Below are 20,191 nucleotides of genomic sequence, written 5' to 3' on the forward strand. Positions count from 1 at the left end.
CTTCCATTCGTGTGCCCGGCTTACGTCATTCTCGCTTAGCAGCAGACGGAGTGCAAATCTTTCAAACTCCTTTATTTAATAATTAAGCTGTTTTCGGAAGAGAAACTTGGCCCAGTAGACCGTGAAACCACGTCGAACATTACTGTATCGGTCTCATATACACCTTTCCAGATGTGATAGTCCCTTTAAGGCTGGAACACACAAAGAAACGAACGTAACACAAAACTCAAAATGCCTATAACGGTGTTTCCAATGAGTCAGTGAAATCCTATAGCAGTTCCTGAAACCTGAATCCTATCACAGTTCAGTGAAAGTTTCTACAACAGTGAAATCCAATGTATACATTGGATTTCCCTCTCTCCCCTCCCCCACTACGCGCTTCGACAAAGAAACCTCCCCCAACCAAGGGTCTGGATTCGTCCCTGCCGTGGTCACACCTGAGGACTTGCTCTGCGGATATGGCCAGCGTACGGCGTGGATGTGTCCAGTCAGAGGTTGACCACTGGAAAAGAGGAGAGGTGCTACGTCGTCTGCTCAGTAGACGAAACGAAATGAGCACGAGATAGTGTCTGTGCCCCGTTGCACATCATTTGAAATAAATGCTTTTGAACAAAACTTGTCGCAAAATCTTTGTATTCTAATAGAAAGCACGTATTCTTTACGAAATATGGGTACAGTGCTGGACAAAAGTTTACGGAACACACTCCGGCGCATTCCTTCCTGAGAGTGACACTCTAACAGGGAATGGAACCGTAAGCTCTTGCAAACAGGTGTCTGGCCTACCTAGGCACATATCTGTAAGTCCGTATGGTCCCATTCGCAGCTAGAGTGTCACTCGGAGGAAGGAATGCGCCGGAGCGTGTTCCGTAAACTTTTGTCCAGCACTGTACCCTTCTACCTTGCAGTAATAATGCAATTAAATCTAAGACAAATAAAAGACGAACGCGCAGACAACCATTATTATGCGATAGAAGTGCAAGGATGCAGGCGAGCTGGTACATTGTAAAACAACGAAAAACCCCACACAAGGAGCAAAAAGCAGCACACACAACACGTTCTCAAGCGCAGCAAACCCATTTAATACTTATAAACTTTACCACGAGATAGTATCGGCAAGTGCATTTAAAATTTATTATGCAATAGTCGAACACTGAGTGCTAGTTCGATCACTATACAGGGTGTCCCGCCGAAAAACGGCCAGGTGCCGGATTGTGGGCAGCGTTCGGCGGTCCGCCTGGCATCTGAAACCAACTTTTAAACCCTGGAAAAAACGAAACCACAAGCCATAGAGACCTCGATCCTACTAGCATGTTTTTCCCTGTTAACCCCATACAGGGGGGGGGGGGGGGTCAGCGTTATTTCAGCTTTATATCCATGTCACCAACTATATATAAACCTACTACAACGTAACTGTAATAATGGCCCCCCATTTTTCGCAACAACCCCCGTTTGCGATTCTAGATAAACCACTGCCCCAGCTGCCCTACGGCACATACACCTTGGTTCAGATTCACTTTCGGCAGTCAAAGATGTTGTAAACATAACTGCTGGTACATGATGGAACCGAGACGCCAGGCGCGAGCTCTCCCGTCCTGCCTTCGACCTCTCTTTCACGGAGCCATCTGGAGGGAGCATGCCCTACTGGAGCCCACTCTTGGTGGCCGAGTGTTGGTTAGTTAATTAGTTAACCTAGTCGTGTCGAGAGTCGACGGCCGAAGAGCTCTCTCTCCTCAAGCTTACTCTTTGTCCGAGGTTCGAACACTGTAATCCGCATCATCCTTCCATGTATGTAATTGCTTGTTCAACCACTGTTGCCACTTCAGCTCGCTAAATGTAGCGTCTTTTCCCACCAAACTTTGCTGTCCTGGGACCCATCAGATCTACAAGATGCAGCGATGCGACCCCCCCCCCCCCCGCCCTGATTTCGCGATACACTGCCTTAACGGGATCAACGACTTTCCGTGACTTATCGGGATATTTCTTGCGACGACGAGCAGGAACGCTGGGTAACGTGAAGTTTGCACAGCCTTGAAAGGTCTCTCGGTCCAGGCCAGTGTGAAAGGCAGGGTATCGGCGTGAGTCCTCTCAGTGGCGCGTGACGCGACCGGAAGCGAGCCGAGACGTCCCCCGAAGCGGGTTTCGAAAGCACGTACAGGAGCTCCGTTTGGAACGGCGAGCTCCTCTCGCTTTGTAAAGCAATGTGGCATAGCATGGAATAGGGAAAAGGGGGTCACATTGAAACACGGGCTACACTGTAACAGTCAACTTTTCTGGTCCCCTCCTGGCGCCAGCAGCTCCACCTTTCGACGGTAGCATCGTTCCACATTTCTGTTCCGTACAGAACAGCGTCACGGTGCTGCGTAGAGCGGATAGCCCCCGATACATCAGAAAGTGGCCCTGGCCTCAACAGCAAATTTTCTCTGACTACACTTATTATCTGTGTGCTCGAGAATGCTTGCACAAGAAGCACAAAAGTTGGGACGTACTTGTAGGTCCTTCTTTCACAGTCATAACTTCTCAAAATCTAATAACTTATGGCGACTCCCTCGGCGGCAAAATGGCGCTTACCGGTGCAATGCTGCTATCGCCATGCCAAAGAATGAGGGACAAAACGTAAAGCAGGCTTACCTAAAACTGCTCCCATAGAGCCTGTGTATTCTGGAACGAAAAGCGCGTGCTACATATTCTGCTGGCAGCGCTTTGCATTCGTTCTCTAATGGCATCTTGCCTCTGCCAGGACAAAACTTTTGAGCAGTTTTTTGGGCATGAATAGTGGCATCTTCAAGGTTCCATTCGGGTTCCAAATTTTGAACCTGTAAAGGAGCCTTCCATCGCCGCACGAGCACGTTGCGGCGAAGCCTACGTTCAAGGCCACGCGCAACCACACACTCTTAAAAATGAACGGGAGGCGTACGCCTTTTCTGTGACGCTTATGCTGTTCATAATTGTCACAGAAAAGGCGTACGCCTCCCGTTTTCAACAAATCAGGGCTGATAACGATATCATTCGAGATTATGGTTGGCTAGGAGCGTGCTGTGCGGTGAAGTTCATTTTTAAGAGTGCAGGTTTGGGAAACGGCTCAGCGCAGAAGAGACTACAAGAGAAGACAAACAAGAAATAACAATACGAGGAGCAAAGATCTGTGTGTAACACCACATGGTAAGGGTATAGGATATAAAAAAACTAAAAACTTGACAGCTGTTAGGAGAACTGACATCGTTGAAGTTGTTATAAAGAGCAAACGTGTGTACATTATGGCTGTTACGAAGTCTGTTGGTATCTGCTAAACTGTGAGCAATCAAAGAAAACATAAAATAAACGTGTGGTCGGAGTGAACGGCGCAACAACAACAACAATAAATGATGACGATGAGATGGGGTGTTTCACCGCGGAGGTGCGTACCCTACACCACTGCTGCCTTCGATGCTGTCATTGGGTCAATCTTTGAAAATTAGTGAAGCTAATTAAGTATACAATTTTAGTTAGCCATCGAACACTGATGCGACCGGCTAGGAAAGATATCGGAGAAGCTTAGTTTTCGTTTCTTCTTTCTCGCTCTCTCCTTTTTTCTTTTTCTTTTTTGTTGAGGGGAGGGGAGCGAGGGCTTATTAATACCTGAAGACAATTTATGATACAGCTATAGGATGTCACGCTTCCTCGCGAACGCAGGAGCCTCTCTAGCGAGGAAAACGCAATTGTAAAAGGTGGTCACTTGGCCCATTTGTATTATAACGCATTACTCTCCGCATTAACGGCAAGCCCTATCACCATCACCACCACCACCACCAACGCATTACTCTGCTCTCTTTTGATCACAATAATGCTCGTTGCCTCGTCAATGTCATCTGCATTTTTTAGATACTGTAGATTTGTCGTTCACCTCGAAACTACAAAAAAAAAAAAAAAAAGTAAGCTAAGAGATTAAGACGATTTTCTGTTGTTTGAGTTTGAGTTTGATTTGCGATTTTCTGGCGACTTTCTGTTGCTCTCAAAATGTATCTATCAAAGTCCATCAAAATAAGGACAATTTCAGACAACGAAAAAAAGGAAAATATCGTTTCTGCGTTCCTGTCTTTTATTTTCCATACTTAATACAGCTAACGCCGTAGTGGATCAAATCTATCCCTATTACAGCCTAATGCCGCGTGTTTTTCGACAGCCGTACTCCTGGCTTTTCTTTTCGTCTGTGGAGAGGGTGCTAGCAGGTGTGCTGTCTTATCAGCGTTCTTCTGAAGATTTACAATCTTGATCCAGCCGTACATGCTCGCGCTTTCAGCAGTATACTGCTTGGGACTGTGTTGTTCGCTATCGCGTCTTTTTTCATTCGTATATCTTTGTTTCTGTAGGTGTGAAGAAAAGTTTATTGACTGGTTGATAAGCAACTGCGTGCACCATGTAAAAGTCAATTGTGTAGCATCGATTGCTAGTACGTATGAGTTGAATAAATACGAATGAAGCACGATGAACATTTGATTTACACATCAGAGTTAGTGTCCTCTTCATGTTGGGAAAACTTCGCATGGCTGCATATGCGATCACAATGTCCTCCTTTTAACGTTGAAGCCAAAATAAACGGGGGCACTTCAAACCACCTTACTCAAACTGTGACGCACCATTTGCCTTACCTTGCCGTCGTCTGGATCTTTGGACGTCTTTCCAGATTTCCGTTATTGGCTCACCTCGCGTCATAGAGTCCACATCTAACATGCGTGACACGCGCTGTTCGAGTTCGAGTTCCTCTATTAAACGGGGCCTCTTTCCTCATGTCTCTTGGATGCCACCTTCTTCGGAGTACGTGACGTCACGTTTCTGATATCTCCTAGCCTGTAGCGCAGATGAATTTTATTCTATCCTTTAACATATAGTTTAGCCCATCCCATGTTGCGTCCCATTTCTTTGTTCGCCGATGATGTAGGTTGTCTAAGGTGCAATTTTTCTTTGCCAGTCCTTGGCTAGAAAGCCATCCTAGTCAGCGCTGCTGCATGTGGCTCATCGCGGCGTGATGCGAAAAAACATGTATATACGGGGTCACGCTCTCCTGTCTGTACCCCTTGCATTTGTTTCCCATGTCTAGAAACATAGTTAGGACGTCTAACGTCTCCTGACGCAGATCTTTCCCTGCAGTATCTTGCTCAAATTCGTTTACCACACCTCTGAAAAGATCCCATAACAACTGTGCTCCTTCATCTCTGGTGTCCGAGGAGAGGACTAGGGTCACAAGGCGTGGTAGATTCTCAAGAAGTAAATCGACATTCTTTCCTGTTAATGATGTGAATTTAGCAACTTCCGTTTTGCTGTCAGTGAGCAGTCGACGTTCGCACCAGATCCCTTTATAATGTCCACCAGCACCGAATTTTCGATGTTGCTTCGTGCGTGTAAATTAATAATATAAATAAACTAACCAGAGCTAGAGTAGCCACAATCAATTAAAGACTGTACCATAGTTCAGCCTTTAGATTACTCGTGTTGCTGTGTGATATTTTCGGTCTCATAGTTATACAGTGCAATGCAAGTTATTTTAATCAGTATCAGAATTATCACAACCCTTGTGGCAACCGCTGAAAACAAGCTGACAGAGCAAAAATGCCTCGCCTTCAGCTTGTCTAGCGAATTTAAAATCCCAGATATCATGTTTTGTGTCACTGCTACTGACCTCGTTTTGTGTCACTACCACAGACCTCATTTTTTGTTCTTAAGAAAAAAAAATGAGGTCCGTGGTAGCTCTGTAGGACATCAAGTTTGAGTGGGACAAAAGCAACGTACACTTAGAAAGACAGTCCAACGAGGAATTATGGAAAATGGGAGAATGCGCAAGAAGTTTTTATTAACACTCATTCACACAAGTGGCAGGAAAGAGAGAGAGAGCAATTGCCATTATTTAGTTTAACATTCACACAAATGTTTCTCTTCTGCTTCACTCATAGGAAGTGATCGATGATGTGCAGGACGCCATTGGACGCACCGTTGTCGACTTTGTACACGTTGATTCCATTGACGGTAATACATTCTGGAACACAGGGACAGTGTATTGAGTTGATTTGCTTCTAAGGAAACACCATTTGAAGCTCTGGTTACAGAGCGATGCTCACTGTACAACAGAAAGCACACAAGGCTTTACGAATGAGCAGGTAAAAAAATATAGGTTACGCAGCCATATGCACCCCTTTTGTCACCCTCCGCGGGTGTGAGGGGAGTGGGTGCTGGGGCTTAATGCCTCTTCCCTATTGCTTGGTGCCTTCACGTTGCCTGGGAGTTGCTGGCACCTCCTTGCATTGTCACGAAGGGAGCAATGGACATCTTAAAGGGATGGTCACATCCTGAACCCCATGTATGAAACCGATACCATTATGTTCGGCGTCGGCCGACAATCTACCCGGCAAATTTTTTTAGTCCGAAAAGTGCTTATGTTTTAAATAAACGAATCTTAAACATTAGCGTTGCATCCCGCGGCCGCGAAGCTTCTGCGGCGTGATAGCGCTCCATAAGCAGAGAGCGAGAGCGCGGCGTTCAGAGGAGGAAGGGCGTCGTCCAGACGCCCCGAGTCACTAAATAGGGGTACAGAGTATTGCATTTGTAGCAGACGACGCGCCGCTCCATGACGCAGACGAAGCCAACACCTGTGTCACGGAGCGGCGCGTCGTCTGCTACACATTCCTTCTCCGCGCCGCAGCCGCCGTTCGGTGTCCTCGACTGGGCCGATCGTGTCACGAGGTTTCTCCTTCCAAGAACGCGCCGTCCATGTCGAGTCCTCTCCATCCAAAACCGGTTTCCTCGGTTGCGAGCTGGCTCGTCTGCGCGCAGTTCTCCGGTGGAGAAGGGGGAGAGTGGCCTCCCATTGCTAGGCGACGCGGCCGCGCCGGACTCAACATGGCGGTGTCGCTCGCCGGCGTGGCTCAGTGTCGCTACTCTGCTCTCTATTTAGTGACTCGAAAACAAACGCTATGAGACGCCCGAACGGCTGTATCATTCTTTATCTCAAGGTCGCGCCCTCATTCGTTCTTAGGAAGTGACGTTCTCTCGTTTTTCCAGAGAGGGAATTCCGGCATACTCTCAACATCCCTCGTCTAGTCTTGTCATGTATTCGGTCGAATGACAGCCAGACTACGACACTCTTTCGTGTGGGATTTTCGATAGCGTGGTCGTGGTCCAGGAGGAATAAAATGACATGATAGTTTCGCAATCGACTGGAATGAATGCGACCGTTCGTTTAAATCGATAGTTTGCTCTTCAAGCATCAATGCGTATATCCAAAGCACGGGTAGTGCATTCATTATTCACCGCAACTCTGTTTCAACTTCCGCCGGATTTTGCAGTATAATTTAGTATCCACATTATAATTTATCGGAACCCACACGGTTTGAAATTTTCACGAGGTAAACGTATGCTGGACGTCAGAGTGGCGACACTGTGACGTCCCGAGGGCGTTCCCCTGGTGCCCTTTCACCCATCCTCAAGAATATCAACGCTGCGCTTCGAATCGTTAAAACGTGCACAGGGCAGTGCAAAGAAGCGCAAACGAAGTGCACGAAATGTGCTACTTTCGTGCACTTCGAGCGAAAGGGCGACATTTAGCGACCTGGGAAACTTGATATACGTGAAACTTGATACACGTGAAGTACGCAGTTACCGTAATTTCACACGTATGATCCACGGATTATCTGTTAAAAATTTTCTGAATGCTATAGTGCTGTCGAAGTTGTATACCTATGCTCGAATTGCCCTGTGGCACAGTCAAGGGAAGCGAAGTCCGTTACGACTGTAGCTCATGTGCCTCTAATGGTAACAACCCTTCATTACCCACAAGCCAGGATGGTAGGGTCCCCTGGAATTACATATGTGATGTATCCCAACCTTCATTTCTAACATTGGTTTAAAACACGGTGTCCGAAAACGACGAAAGTCCTCAAACATGGGCTTCCAAAGTGGGATAACTGGAGTGACACTCCACTTCTCTTTCTTTCTCCTCTCTTTCGCCCAGATGAAAAACAGTCGCTGTTCGAAATATCGGCGCTCTTGTTCTGAGGCTGCTCCCATAACACATATCTTTCGTTGTGCTTCTGTTCAATCTCACTCATGCAAACTTTGCTTTCAAAAGGGACTTACCAGGAATGATGCTGAACTTGAGCTCCTGTCCTCCCAGAGACCTGACCGTTTGCCTCTCTTGAATACTTGTACTGTACAGAGTCTTCGGCACCAAGTGTCGGAGCAGCAGGGCTAGAAATAATAGAACAGCAGATAAGCGCTATCAGACACACGCACATTATAGAACCATTCGCTGTCGGCAACTTATACTCATCACACAGCGCAGTAACAAACAATGTCGAAAACTGACTAACCTTTCAGTCCTTCCCTGTCTCTCAGCAAATTGTCCTTCCCAGCGTAGTTCTTGAATGCTTCGTCGCTGGGAGCAAAGAACGTGTATGGTCCCTCTCCTGTAATGCACGGCGGGAAAGAGAATATATAAGAAAATGCACACGAAACTCTTATGCAAATCATAGATGCACTGTCACCTCAAGAAGCTGGTAACTGGAGCTGAATGCTGGTAGCTTGTGCTTTACACTCCTTCCCTTTCTTAATCTGCGTCTTTAGCTGTTTCATGCATCATCAGGACTTCTACACATCGCTTCAAGACACGTATCTTTATCCATACGTTCAGATTTGTGGGGATGGGTGCCTATTGCTAACCATGGCTCAGGGATCACTGTACCAGTTCCAGAAAGAGGACGCCGCTCGGGCGTGCATTTTTACAGATTTTGCTTGGCACAAAGAAGCCGCTGGTTCTTGCGTTTCCTTTCGGTGACCTCAACTACAGTCACATAAGTACTGTTGAAGTTAATTTCTCTTATACTGTGCAAAGGCTGATCGCATTGATTGCTTTTCCGGTTAGATTCTAAGCTGAGGTAAGGCCAATTTGCGGAAGTTTCGGCCATACTCATTCAAATCGCAACAGGGTCAGGTATTGGGAAGGATTGTAGACTTCCCACCGTACAGGGCTCTAGTTAAACTATTAAATCCACTTACCAGTGAGGTACTCTTCGAAGCCAGTGAACTTGATGGCTGACGCCAGCTGCCTTAAGCCTGGCAAACTGCTGATGACATCGAGGAGGCTACCTTGGCCTGACTTAGTGATCACTTTGTCCAGTGTGAGGAACACAAAGTTACCCTGTTGTTTGGTGGTCGTGACTGCGCTTCCAGATATCGTCAACTGCAACGCAGGAACAGACACGACACGTGATGACACAATACATAGTATATTATTCAAGTATATATACAAGGTGTCCCAGCTAAGTGCGACCATATTTTTAAAACAAATATATATATATATATATATAAGTAGAAATAAACGAATGCGGTTGACCACGAAAAATAAAGGTATTCAATAAAGATCAGAAGTGGAGACGGTGCTTCTACAGGACAAGGAATAGAAGGGGAAGTTTATTAAAAACTAAAAGGGGGTATTCGACGTTTCGACAGCAGCGCTGTCTTCAACAGGAATGGGATATTATGGTGACGCATGCGTCATGGGATATTATGCGTCACCATAATATCCCGTTCCTGTTGAAGACAGCGCTGCTGTCGAAACGTCGAATACTGTATAAGTGGTTAAATTCGCGGGCTCAATAATTCGCGAATTTGTGAGAAGCCATGATCAGGCAATTATTCGCGGAACCTTAAATTCGCGGTAGCGCCGCGTCGACCGGGGCCCTCCACCTTGAACTTCCTGGAAGAAGCTAATAAAAGGTGTCACAATTGGGCAACTCGTTCAGTTTGTCTTCCTTTTGAGCAGTTCTGACTGAAAGGGCTGCGATTAGGGGGTCCTACTCGGCTTGTATCGATGGCATTGCCGAACTGCCCGGTCTCCCGTCATTCTTGTCATCGCATTGAGCAGGTGCGATTGGCGCTCGATAGTGATGCGACAACTTTTACAAATACAATTACTCTTCGCGTGGCAGAGTGCATACACGCTTGCTGGATGATCCAGGCTAACAAGGAACTGGAATCACGGGACGCCTACATCTCCGCGGGATTCGTACATGAAGGCGGGACTACTGTCTCCAGTTGCAGCGGCGAACAGAGCACTTTGCGAGACAATGCAGTGTAATAGCGTAAGAAACCCCGTGTACATAAGTTGCCTCCGCGTCCTGGGTCAAATTTCTGGGTATATTTCGTTCACGTATTTTTCAGTCATTGGTTTGAATATTTCGCGGGACTTTAAATTCGTGAAAAAAAGAGCGTTCGCGAATTTCGCGAAAAATAGGTCCTCGCGAAAATTACTACTTATACAGTACCCCCTCTTAGTTTTTAATAAAGTTCCCCTTTTATTCCTTGTCCTGTAGAAGCACAGTCTCCACTTCTGATCTTTATTCAAGTATGTTGTTGTATTGAGTATGTAACTCAACCTGCTATTTTCTTCCTTATATATCGAAGGAAAGACGAAGGAAAGACGCGCCTCCGAAGATGCGCAATCAACAAAATAAAGAAAAAAGGTCTTCCTTCACTAATTTTTTTGCGCTCTATCGAACCGATTTTTGTTCTGAAAACGGTTCCGGTATCAGGTGACCGAAGGGACCAGATGTCCTCATTGGGACAACTTCGTAGCTTTTATAATCAAAAAGTCATAGAAAGTTAAGACATTGCCTTAGGACCATAACTTAAAAATCCGAGACTAGGGGACAAGAAATGACAACACAGACAAGGTCTCTCCTTGTCTGTGTTGTCATTTTTTGTCCCCTAGTCTCGGGTTTTTAAGTTATGGATCTATACCACAAGCTCGCTTGCTCCCTCTCTATCCTCTCGTTGCCTTAGGAGTTTGCTAATACCCTCCTAGGAGTGCAATTAAGCATAGGGTATATTGCAATTGATTTCATCTCGGAAAAAGTGATATATATATATATATATATATATATATATATATATATATATATTTGAAAAAAATACGTTCGCATTTAGATAGGAAACCCTGTATATATGCTTAATTTGTGTTGAAATGCCACACGAGTATTATACTTGTCGTCGAATCATATGGTACTACACTGATGTGCAATAATGTACGTGTGGTACGATTGGTGAGAATATCTAGGTAATCTGTGTTTCTTATACAATAATATTCTTGCATATTCCAGACTGGTCGACGACTGGTTCGCGCAGCGTTTCTAACTTTATGATGCAATACACAAAAATCAAAGTCAAATTAGCTATTGGGGAGAAGTGAGTTTCGAAGGAAACGCGTTCTAGAAAAAATATAAAGAAACTGTGGCAGATACTTCGCCATCGCGACCTACACAGACTACAAGTACTTAATAATTATTAGAGGTATATTTACACGTAAGGTGAGTCCGCCTATTTGTGTGGCGACATGCTGCACGTGCCTCAGGGGAGGACTGTAGATAATTTGGAAGGGGTTCTTTTCACGTGCGGCTACAAGTACGTCTTTGCCGTTTACTCACCTTTCCTTGGTACCGATTTACAGTGACAACACCCTGGGGAGCGAGTGTAGCAAAGGCTTGACCATCGGTGCTGGTACTGATGTCACCGGGAATGATGTAGTAGATAACGAACTGCCTGAGCAGTTCGACGCTTCCTTGCAACCTGGCAAGATAGTCCTTTGGTAGTCGTGAAATAGCGGCATCCGTTGGTACAAGGATAGTGTAGAACCCTGGAAAACGTGAGTGTAGTATTAAAGGAGCATTGAAGGTTCCCTTCATAATTTTTTTCGACTAAGGCTGTAAGGCAAGAAGTACGTAATATGCGCTCTTGCTGAAAAACGATTATGGTGGTAGCTGACCTCAAGCGCATGCGAGAGAGGTCTTTTGATCTGCGCTCCCCTTTGAAACCCCCTCTCTCATTCACAGAGTGCATGTAAGTGAATGAGTCCTGCTGAGGTAACTCTGTGACGTAGATAGCCCGCTGCAAGTAGCGCCGTGCCTTTGGAAAGGAGAGCGTGGCAATTTTCAGTGGGAAATGCGACATTTGCCGTTGCTCACTACAGGGAAGCTACTGTGGGGCTACGTCGCACGAGCCTGACTACGTCATGCCAGGAGATTGGGCCGGATGTCCAATGCCATGGCGTATCGCTCATAGCTGTTTGTCTAATGCATTTTCGTAAATTCCAGTACGCAGTGAACAACGCAAAGTACAGTGAAAATATTGTGCATGACGGCCCCCGATAAACTGCTTGGTGACTGTAAAGGTTTCGAGCAATGCTAAATGGCACATCTTTGCTCCTTTAACTATGGACATACAAAGGCAGCAGCTAAGTAAGTTTCTGAGTAGTCATCACAGGGCCTAGTAACACTGGAGCCTGACTATTTCTTAGTTTTTGCTTGAATGAACAAATCTGCTTGGACGTAGAGCGTTGATACTGTCGCACAGCGAGAGTGAAATTGAACTCGATAAATGCTCACCCATTGACGAGTACCTTGAAGCTGAATATTTCCGCTGCATTAGATGCAATACAGGGTCGTGTAACATACATAGAGAGTGACTTTTTGGGGTTAAGTGCCATTCTTTGATTCGGGGGTAAAAATGGGGCGCTATTTTTAAATCAGTAATTCGGGGAGAAATAGGCCGACAATATTGTGCCTTCGGTTGCTATCGGGTGTTCTTGTTTCTCTTCTTCTCTATTAAGTCCTTGCCTAATATCTTTTTTTTTTGGGGGGGGGGGAGGGACCTACCAGCGCTAATTCTCTAATGCAGAAACAGTGCTGACACACATGGGTGCATTGCTGGGAACGTAAGTGACCAATTCTTGCACGCGTTACACTTGGCGGCCTTTGTTCGTCTTCAGTGGAGACTTCACTTGAGGTTTTCACCGTTATTATAATTCGGGGAGAAATCGGGTTTAACTCGAATTTGTCGGAGGTCAGTTTGGGGGGGGGGGGAGGGATAATCTTGCGGAATGGGGTTTAACACGAAAAGGTCAGTCCTTAAACGTTCTCAGCTTGTAATCATTAAAATTAGCTAGAAACGCACGACTCCATGACCAATTTTTGATTCAAAGCCCGAGAAAGAGGAAATCGCAAAGCAGAGACGAGAATTAGATTTGTATGAAAGCAAACAAGGTGCTCGACGTCAACACGTAAACGAAGTACGAGTATGTTACTAAATCGTGTCATTTAGTATACTTGCTGAAATGTCTCGAGCAAAAAATAAAAAGATGTCTACCTCCATCACTGATGAGTCTTGCGACACCTGTTTGCTTCAGCCAGGTAAAATACGTGGTAGCGTGAAGCTCCCTTCCAAGTCTTTGAATATCAAATGGCTCCCCAGTCACTTGTGTTGCTGGTACCTGAGGTCGAACTACGGCAACCGGGACAGGTTGAACTTGCGGTCGCGGAACTCCAAAAGCGATTCTGCGACCAGGAATGGTTTCCACCCTACCAGTACCAAATGAGAAGTCAAAGGTGTACGGGTGCAAGCCTGAGAATCCTGCGGGGCCAACAATTCGGGTTTGGGGACCAATTTCGGTGACATGCACTCCAGTGACGGCGCTTCCTGGCGCCCCAGGACCTCGTGGTCCGCTAGGCGCTCCCGGTCCTCTTGGTCCGGCTGGTCCCGAAGGACCTCGTGGTCCGCTACGTGCTCCAAATGGACTTGGTCCGGGAGGTCCCGATGGACCACTTGGTCCGCTAGGCGCTCCGAATGGAGTTGGTCCAGAAGGTCCCCTTGGCCCGCTTGGTGCTCCGAATGGACTAGGGGCTGCTGGGGCGCCTGGTCCTCTTGGTCCCGATGGACCACTTGGTCCGCTAGGCGCTCCGAATGGAGTTGGTCCAGAAGGTCCCCTTGGCCCGCTTGGTGCTCCGAATGGACTAGGGGCTGCTGGGGCGCCTGGTCCTCTTGGTCCCGATGGACCACTTGGTCCGCTAGGCGCTCCGAATGGACTTGGTCCAGAAGGTCCTGCAGGTCCTCTTGGCCCGCTTGGTGCTCCAAATGGACTTGGGCGTGCTGGGGCGCTAGGTCCTCTTGGCCCGCTTGGTGCTCCGAATGGACTTGGGCCTGATGGGGCACCTGGTCCTCTCGGTCCCGATGGACCATGTGGTCCGGCAGGTCCCGAAGGTCCTCGTGGTCCGCTAGGCGCTCCGAGTGGACTTGGTCCAGAAGGTCCTGCAGGTCCTCTTGGCCCGCTTGGTGCTCCGAATGGACTTGGGCCTGCTGGGGCGCTAGGTCCTCTTGGCCCGCTTGGTGCTCCGAATGGACTTGGTCCGGAAGGTCCTCCAGGTCCCCTAGGGCCACTTGGTGCTCCGAATGGACTTGGTCCAGCAGGTCCCGAAGGACCTCGTGGTCCGCTAGGCGCTCCGAATGGACTTGGTCCAGAAGGTCCTGCAGGTCCTCTTGGCCCGCTTGGTGCTCCGAATGGACTTGGGCCTGATGGGGCGCCTGGTCCTCTTGGTCCCGATGGACCACTTGGTCCGGCAGGTCCCGAAGGTCCTCGTGGTCCGCTAGGCGCTCCAAATGGACTTGGTCCAGCAGGTCCCGAAGGACCTCGTGGTCCGCTAGGCGCTCCGAATGGACTTGGTCCAGAAGGTCCTGCAGGTCCTCTTGGCCCGCTTGGTGCTCCGAATGGACTTGGGCCTGATGGGGCGCCTGGTCCTCTTGGTCCCGATGGACCACTTGGTCCGGCAGGTCCCGAAGGTCCTCGTGGTCCGCTAGGCGCTCCAAATGGACTTGGTCCAGCAGGTCCCGAAGGACCTCGTGGTCCGCTAGGCGCTCCGAATGGACTTGGTCCAGAAGGTCCTGCAGGTCCTCTTGGCCCGCTTGGTGCTCCGAATGGACTTGGTCCGGAAGGTCCTGCAGGTCCTCTTGGCCCGCTTGGTGCTCCGAATGGACTTGGTCCGGAAGGTCCTCCAGGTCCCCTAGGGCCACTTGGTGCTCCGAATGGACTTGGGCCTGATGGAGCGCCTGGTCCTCTTGGTCCCGATGGACCACTTGGTCCGCTACGCGCTCCGAATGGACTTGGTCCAGAAGGTCCTGCAGGTCCTCTTGGCCCGCTTGGTGCTCCGAATGGACTTGGTCCGGAAGGTCCTCCAGGTCCCCTAGGGCCACTTGGTGCTCCAAATGGACTTGGGACTAATGGGGCGCCTGGTCCTCTTGGTCCCGATGGACCACTTGGTCCGGCAGGCCCCGAAGGTCCCCGTGGTCCGCTAGGCGCTCCGAATGGACTTGGTCCAGAAGGTCCTGCAGGTCCTCTTGGCCCGCTTGGTGCTCCGAATGGACTTGGTCCGGAAGGTCCTCCAGGTCCCCTAGGGCCACTTGGTGCTCCGAATGGACTTGGGCCTGATGGGGCGCCTGGTCCTCTTGGTCCCGATGGACCACCTGGTCCGCTAGGCGCTCCGAATGGACTTGGGCCTGATGGGGCGCCTGGTCCTCTTGGTCCCGATGGACCACTTGGTCCGGCAGGTCCCGAAGGTCCCCGTGGTCCGCTAGGCGCTCCGAATGGACTTGGTCCGAAAGGTCCTGCAGGTCCTCTTGGCCCGCTTGGTGCTCCGAATGGACTTGGTCCGGAAGGTCCTCCAGGTCCCCTAGGGCCACTTGGTGCTCCGAATGGACTTGGCCTTGATGGGGCGCCTGGTCCTCTTGGTCCCGATGGACCACCTGGTCCGCTAGGCGCTCCGAATGGACTTGGGCCTGATGGGGCGCCTGGTCCTCTTGGTCCCGATGGACCACTTGGTCCGCTAGGCGCTCCGAATGGACTTGGTCCCGAAGGTCCCCGTGGTCCGCTAGGCGCTCCGAATGGACTTGGGCCTGATGGGGCACCTGGTCCTCTTGGTCCCGATGGACCACTTGGTCCGGCAGGTCCCGAAGGTCCCCGTGGTCCGCTAGGCGCTCCGAATGGACTTGGTCCGAAAGGTCCTGCAGGTCCTCTTGGCCCGCTTGGTGCTCCGAATGGACTTGGTCCGGAAGGTCCTCCAGGTCCCCTAGGGCCACTTGGTGCTCCGAATGGACTTGGGCCTGATGGGGCGCCTGGTCCTCTTGGTCCCGATGGACCACCTGGTCCGCTAGGCGCTCCGAATGGACTTGGGCCTGATGGGGCGCCTGGTCCTCTTGGTCCCGATGGACCACTTGGTCCGCTAGGCGCTCCGAATGGACTTGGTCCCGAAGGTCCCCGTGGTCCGCTAGGCGCTCCGAATGGACTTGGGCCTGATGGGGCGCCTGGTCCTCTTGGTCCCGATGGACCACTTGGTCCGCTAGGCGCTCCGAATGGACTTGGTCCAGAAGGTCCTCTTGGCCCGCTTGGTGCTCCAAACGGACCTGGGGCTGCTGGGGCGCCTGGTCCTCTTGGTCCCGATGGGCCACTTGGTCCGGCAGGTCCCGAAGGTCCCCGTGGTCCGCTTGGCGCTCCAAATGGACTTGGTCCGAAAGGCCCGCTTCGTGCTCCGAATGGACTTGGGCCTGCTGGGGCACTAGGTCCTCTTGGTCCAGCAGGTCCCGAAGGACCTCGTGGTCCGCTAGGCGCTCCGAATGGACTTGGGCCTGATGGGGCGCCTGGTCCTCTTGGTCCCGATGGACCACTTGGTCCGGCAGGTCCCGAAGGTCCCCGTGGTCCGCTAGGCGCTCCGAATGGACTTGGTCCGAAAGGTCCTGCAGGTCCTCTTGGCCCGCTTGGTGCTCCGAATGGACTTGGTCCGGAAGGTCCTCCAGGTCCCCTAGGGCCACTTGGTGCTCCGAATGGACTTGGGCCTGATGGGGCGCCTGGTCCTCTTGGTCCCGATGGACCACCTGGTCCGCTAGGCGCTCCGAATGGACTTGGGCCTGATGGGGCGCCTGGTCCTCTTGGTCCCGATGGACCACTTGGTCCGGCAGGTCCCGAAGGTCCCCGTGGTCCGCTAGGCGCTCCGAATGGACTTGGTCCGAAAGGTCCTGCAGGTCCTCTTGGCCCGCTTGGTGCTCCGAATGGACTTGGTCCGGAAGGTCCTCCAGGTCCCCTAGGGCCACTTGGTGCTCCGAATGGACTTGGCCTTGATGGGGCGCCTGGTCCTCTTGGTCCCGATGGACCACCTGGTCCGCTAGGCGCTCCGAATGGACTTGGGCCTGATGGGGCGCCTGGTCCTCTTGGTCCCGATGGACCACTTGGTCCGCTAGGCGCTCCGAATGGACTTGGTCCCGAAGGTCCCCGTGGTCCGCTAGGCGCTCCGAATGGACTTGGGCCTGATGGGGCGCCTGGTCCTCTTGGTCCCGATGGACCACTTGGTCCGGCAGGTCCTAAAGGACCTCGTGGTCCGCTAGGCGCTCCGAATGGACTCGGTCCAGAAGGTCCTGCAGGTCCTCTTGGCCCGCTTGGTGCTCCGAATGGACTTGGTCCGGAAGGTCCTCCAGGTCCCCTAGGGCCACTTGGTGCTCCGAATGGACTTGGGCCTGATGGGGCGCCTGGTCCTCTTGGTCCCGAAGGACCACTTGGTCCGGCAGGTCCTAAAGGACCTCGTGGTCCGCTAGGCGCTCCGAATGGACTCGGTCCAGAAGGTCCTGCAGGTCCTCTTGGCCCGCTTGGTGCTCCGAATGGACTTGGTCCGGAAGGTCCTCTTGGTCCCGAAGGTCCTCCAGGTCCCCTAGGGCCACTTGGTGCTCCGAATGGACTTGGGCCTGATGGGGCGCCTGGTCCGGCAGGTCCCGAAGGACCTTGTGGTCCGCTAGGCGCTCCAAATGGACTTGGTCCAGAAGGTCCTGCAGGTCCTCTTGGCCCGCTTGGTGCTCCGAATGGACTTGGTCCGGAAGGTCCTCCAGGTCCCCTAGGGCCACTTGGTGCTCCGAATGGACTTGGGCCTGATGGGGCGCCTGGTCCGGCAGGTCCCGAAGGACCACTTGGTCCACCAGGTCCCGAAGGACCTCGTGGTCCGCTTGGCGCTCCGAATGGACTTGGGGCTGCTGGGGCGCCAGGACCTCTTGGTCCCGAAGGACCACTTGGCCCGCTAGGCGCTCCGAATGGACTTGGGCCTGATGGGGCGCCTGGTCCTCTTGGTCCCGATGGGCCACTTGGTCCGGCAGGTCCCGAAGGTCCCCGTGGTCCGCTAGGCGCTCCAAATGGACTTGGTCTGGAAGGCCCGCTTCGTGCTCCGAATGGACTTGGGGCTGCTGGTGCGCCAGGTCCTCTTGGTCCAGAAGGTCCTACAGGCCCTATTGGACCACTTGGTGCTCCGAATGGACTTGGGCCTGCCGGGGCGCCTGGTCCTCTTGGTCCCGAAGGACCGCTTGGTCCGGCAGGTCCCGAAGGACCTCGTGGACCGCCAGGCGCTCCGAATGGACTTGGTCCAGAAGGTCCTGCTGGTCCTCTTGGCCCGCTTGGTGCTCCGAATGGGCTTGGGGCAACAGGCCCTGCAGGTCCTCTGGGTCCGCTAGGTGCTCCAGGTGCTGTTGGTGTCCCAGGAAACTGCTGGTATGGAGATCCGGAGGGGTGTTGAAACGGGTACGGCGGACATGGTGGGACAGATTTAAATACGTGGGCATCCGGAGTTTTCACTTCACTGACTTGTCTTGGACCAGTAGGGGTGTAAGCTGGTGGCTTCCTGGGAGCACTAGGCCTCGCAGGTTCTCCTGGATGGGTAGCATGGTATAAGACATGGAAGGAAAACCAGACCTTTGTTTCCTATGATCTTTCTTGTGTTCTGAATCAAAGTTCAATGAATCTAACCAATCCACTAGCTGAAATAGACAGCTGTTGCTCTTTATCTGATCCCATGCATAGTGATCCCAATGGCACACCTTGGGTGTGGCAATTCTGGTATTCTGTAGAAACGTTAGGGCCTCTTCTTCAGGGTCAGAAGAGGCCATCAAATTCAAGAACTGCTCGTACGTTCATTCACAAATTATGCTAGTTTGCATTGTTTTCATACATAGAAATTAAAAATATAGCTTTTATGGCTCAGCCATTATGTACGGTTCAGGGCGCATTCCTCCCTCTGAGTGACACTCTAGCAGCGAATGGTACCATACAGACTTCTAACCTGGTGACAAGGTTACCTGGACTGAGTCTGTAAGTCCATACGGTCCCACTCGCTGCTGGGGTATGAATGTTGAGGAAGGAATGCGCAGAATGCGCGCTCCATAAACTTTTGTCCAGCACTGTACAAAGACAGTTTAAGCTAAGAGTTAGTTCCTCAAGGCTTCCATATGAATCTTGTTTCAGCATTTAGGCACTGTGAGGAAGGTGGTATAAGCTTGTGTGATTTTCACGCAATTTGTTTCCTATCGTTGGATGGCCACAACATGACTGTCTAAATGCAGAACTTCATCTGCTTCTGCATCACGCCTCTATAACATCAGGAAATGAAGTACCATTCCTCAGTATAGGAAATGATACTGATATCAGGTTTTCGTCTCACATATTTCTAACATCATCCCGTAGCTTACCCCTGTTCTCATCAAAGCTTGTACCGTTTTTGCAACTCACATTCTGCTATTCACATCCTGTTATTATATAATATCGCTGATTCATTCACTCATCTTACAAATAGAGGAGACAAGATGGAAGTCGCATGGACTTTTATATTGCCAAGCAATTCAAAGGCTTTGACTCCCTTATTAATATTTTCTGCTATTTTGTACGTTGTTCCTGTAATGTATAGCACAAAGTACGTTCTAAAAATTTCTCTACTGCTGATCAAGTCCTGATCAAAGTTTTCAAACTATGAAAAACTTGATCAAATTCTGTAGTTTTGAGATCGTAAAAACAAATTATTGCAAATCATTGCACACAAACTTTGCTACATGATCATATTCAGTTCCCCATGTTATGGCAGGAGGTGATTATTCTAAATACAGGAAGCGGTTGTTTACACAGCTATGCCTTAAAGACATATAATGTCACCGAATGTCACCATGCACAGCATAACGAGATGTGCAACACACTAGCGGATTTGCGCGCATTCCATAATGTCTAGCCCAACGTCTTTTGTTATTACACTAGCGGATGAAATTCTATTTGGCCTGGATTGCACATCATAAATAAGGCTAAGTAAACTATGTAGGATAACCAAGAAATAGTCTTTGAATAGTCTAGTCGTGAGGTTTACTTGAATTTTCTCACGGTGTGTGAGAAACAGCATTTCTATAGTTACCCCAGTCTTCAGTTAATTGCTGAAGATAACCTACATGTAGCTACCAGATGCCAAAGAAATAATGCACGGTAATAAATTGATTATGCAAGAAATTTGGTCAGACAGAGCAAGAATGAATGCCATGAGCGTTCACGTTGCTCTCT

General features: G+C 50.0%; 1 protein-coding gene across 12 annotated transcripts in view; it reads right to left on the reverse strand.

The window, feature by feature from the left end:
• Positions 1-5,804: 5,804 nt before the first annotated feature.
• Positions 5,805-20,191, reverse strand: part of LOC135388376 (nascent polypeptide-associated complex subunit alpha, muscle-specific form-like) — a 33,246-nt gene continuing 18,859 nt past the window's right edge. For 7 of the 12 annotated variants that reach the window (XM_064617910.1, XM_064617911.1, XM_064617905.1 and 4 more), the window contains 6 exons: positions 13,165-18,525; positions 11,448-11,656; positions 9,022-9,205; positions 8,337-8,432; positions 8,104-8,214; positions 5,805-6,007 (listed from right to left, as the gene is read on the reverse strand). In XM_064617910.1, coding sequence (XP_064473980.1) covers positions 5,919-6,007; positions 8,104-8,214; positions 8,337-8,432; positions 9,022-9,205; positions 11,448-11,656; positions 13,165-18,525 — 6,050 coding nt within the window. In that variant the 3' untranslated portion in view covers positions 5,805-5,918. The remainder of the gene's footprint in view (positions 6,008-8,103; positions 8,215-8,336; positions 8,433-9,021; positions 9,206-11,447; positions 11,657-13,164; positions 18,526-20,191) is intronic. The other 5 variants (XM_064617916.1, XM_064617915.1, XM_064617914.1 and 2 more) reach the window with 5 other exon arrangements.

Source organism: Ornithodoros turicata, chromosome 3 (genome assembly GCF_037126465.1).
Source record: "Ornithodoros turicata isolate Travis chromosome 3, ASM3712646v1, whole genome shotgun sequence".
Lineage (NCBI taxonomy): Eukaryota > Metazoa > Arthropoda > Arachnida > Ixodida > Argasidae > Ornithodoros > Ornithodoros turicata.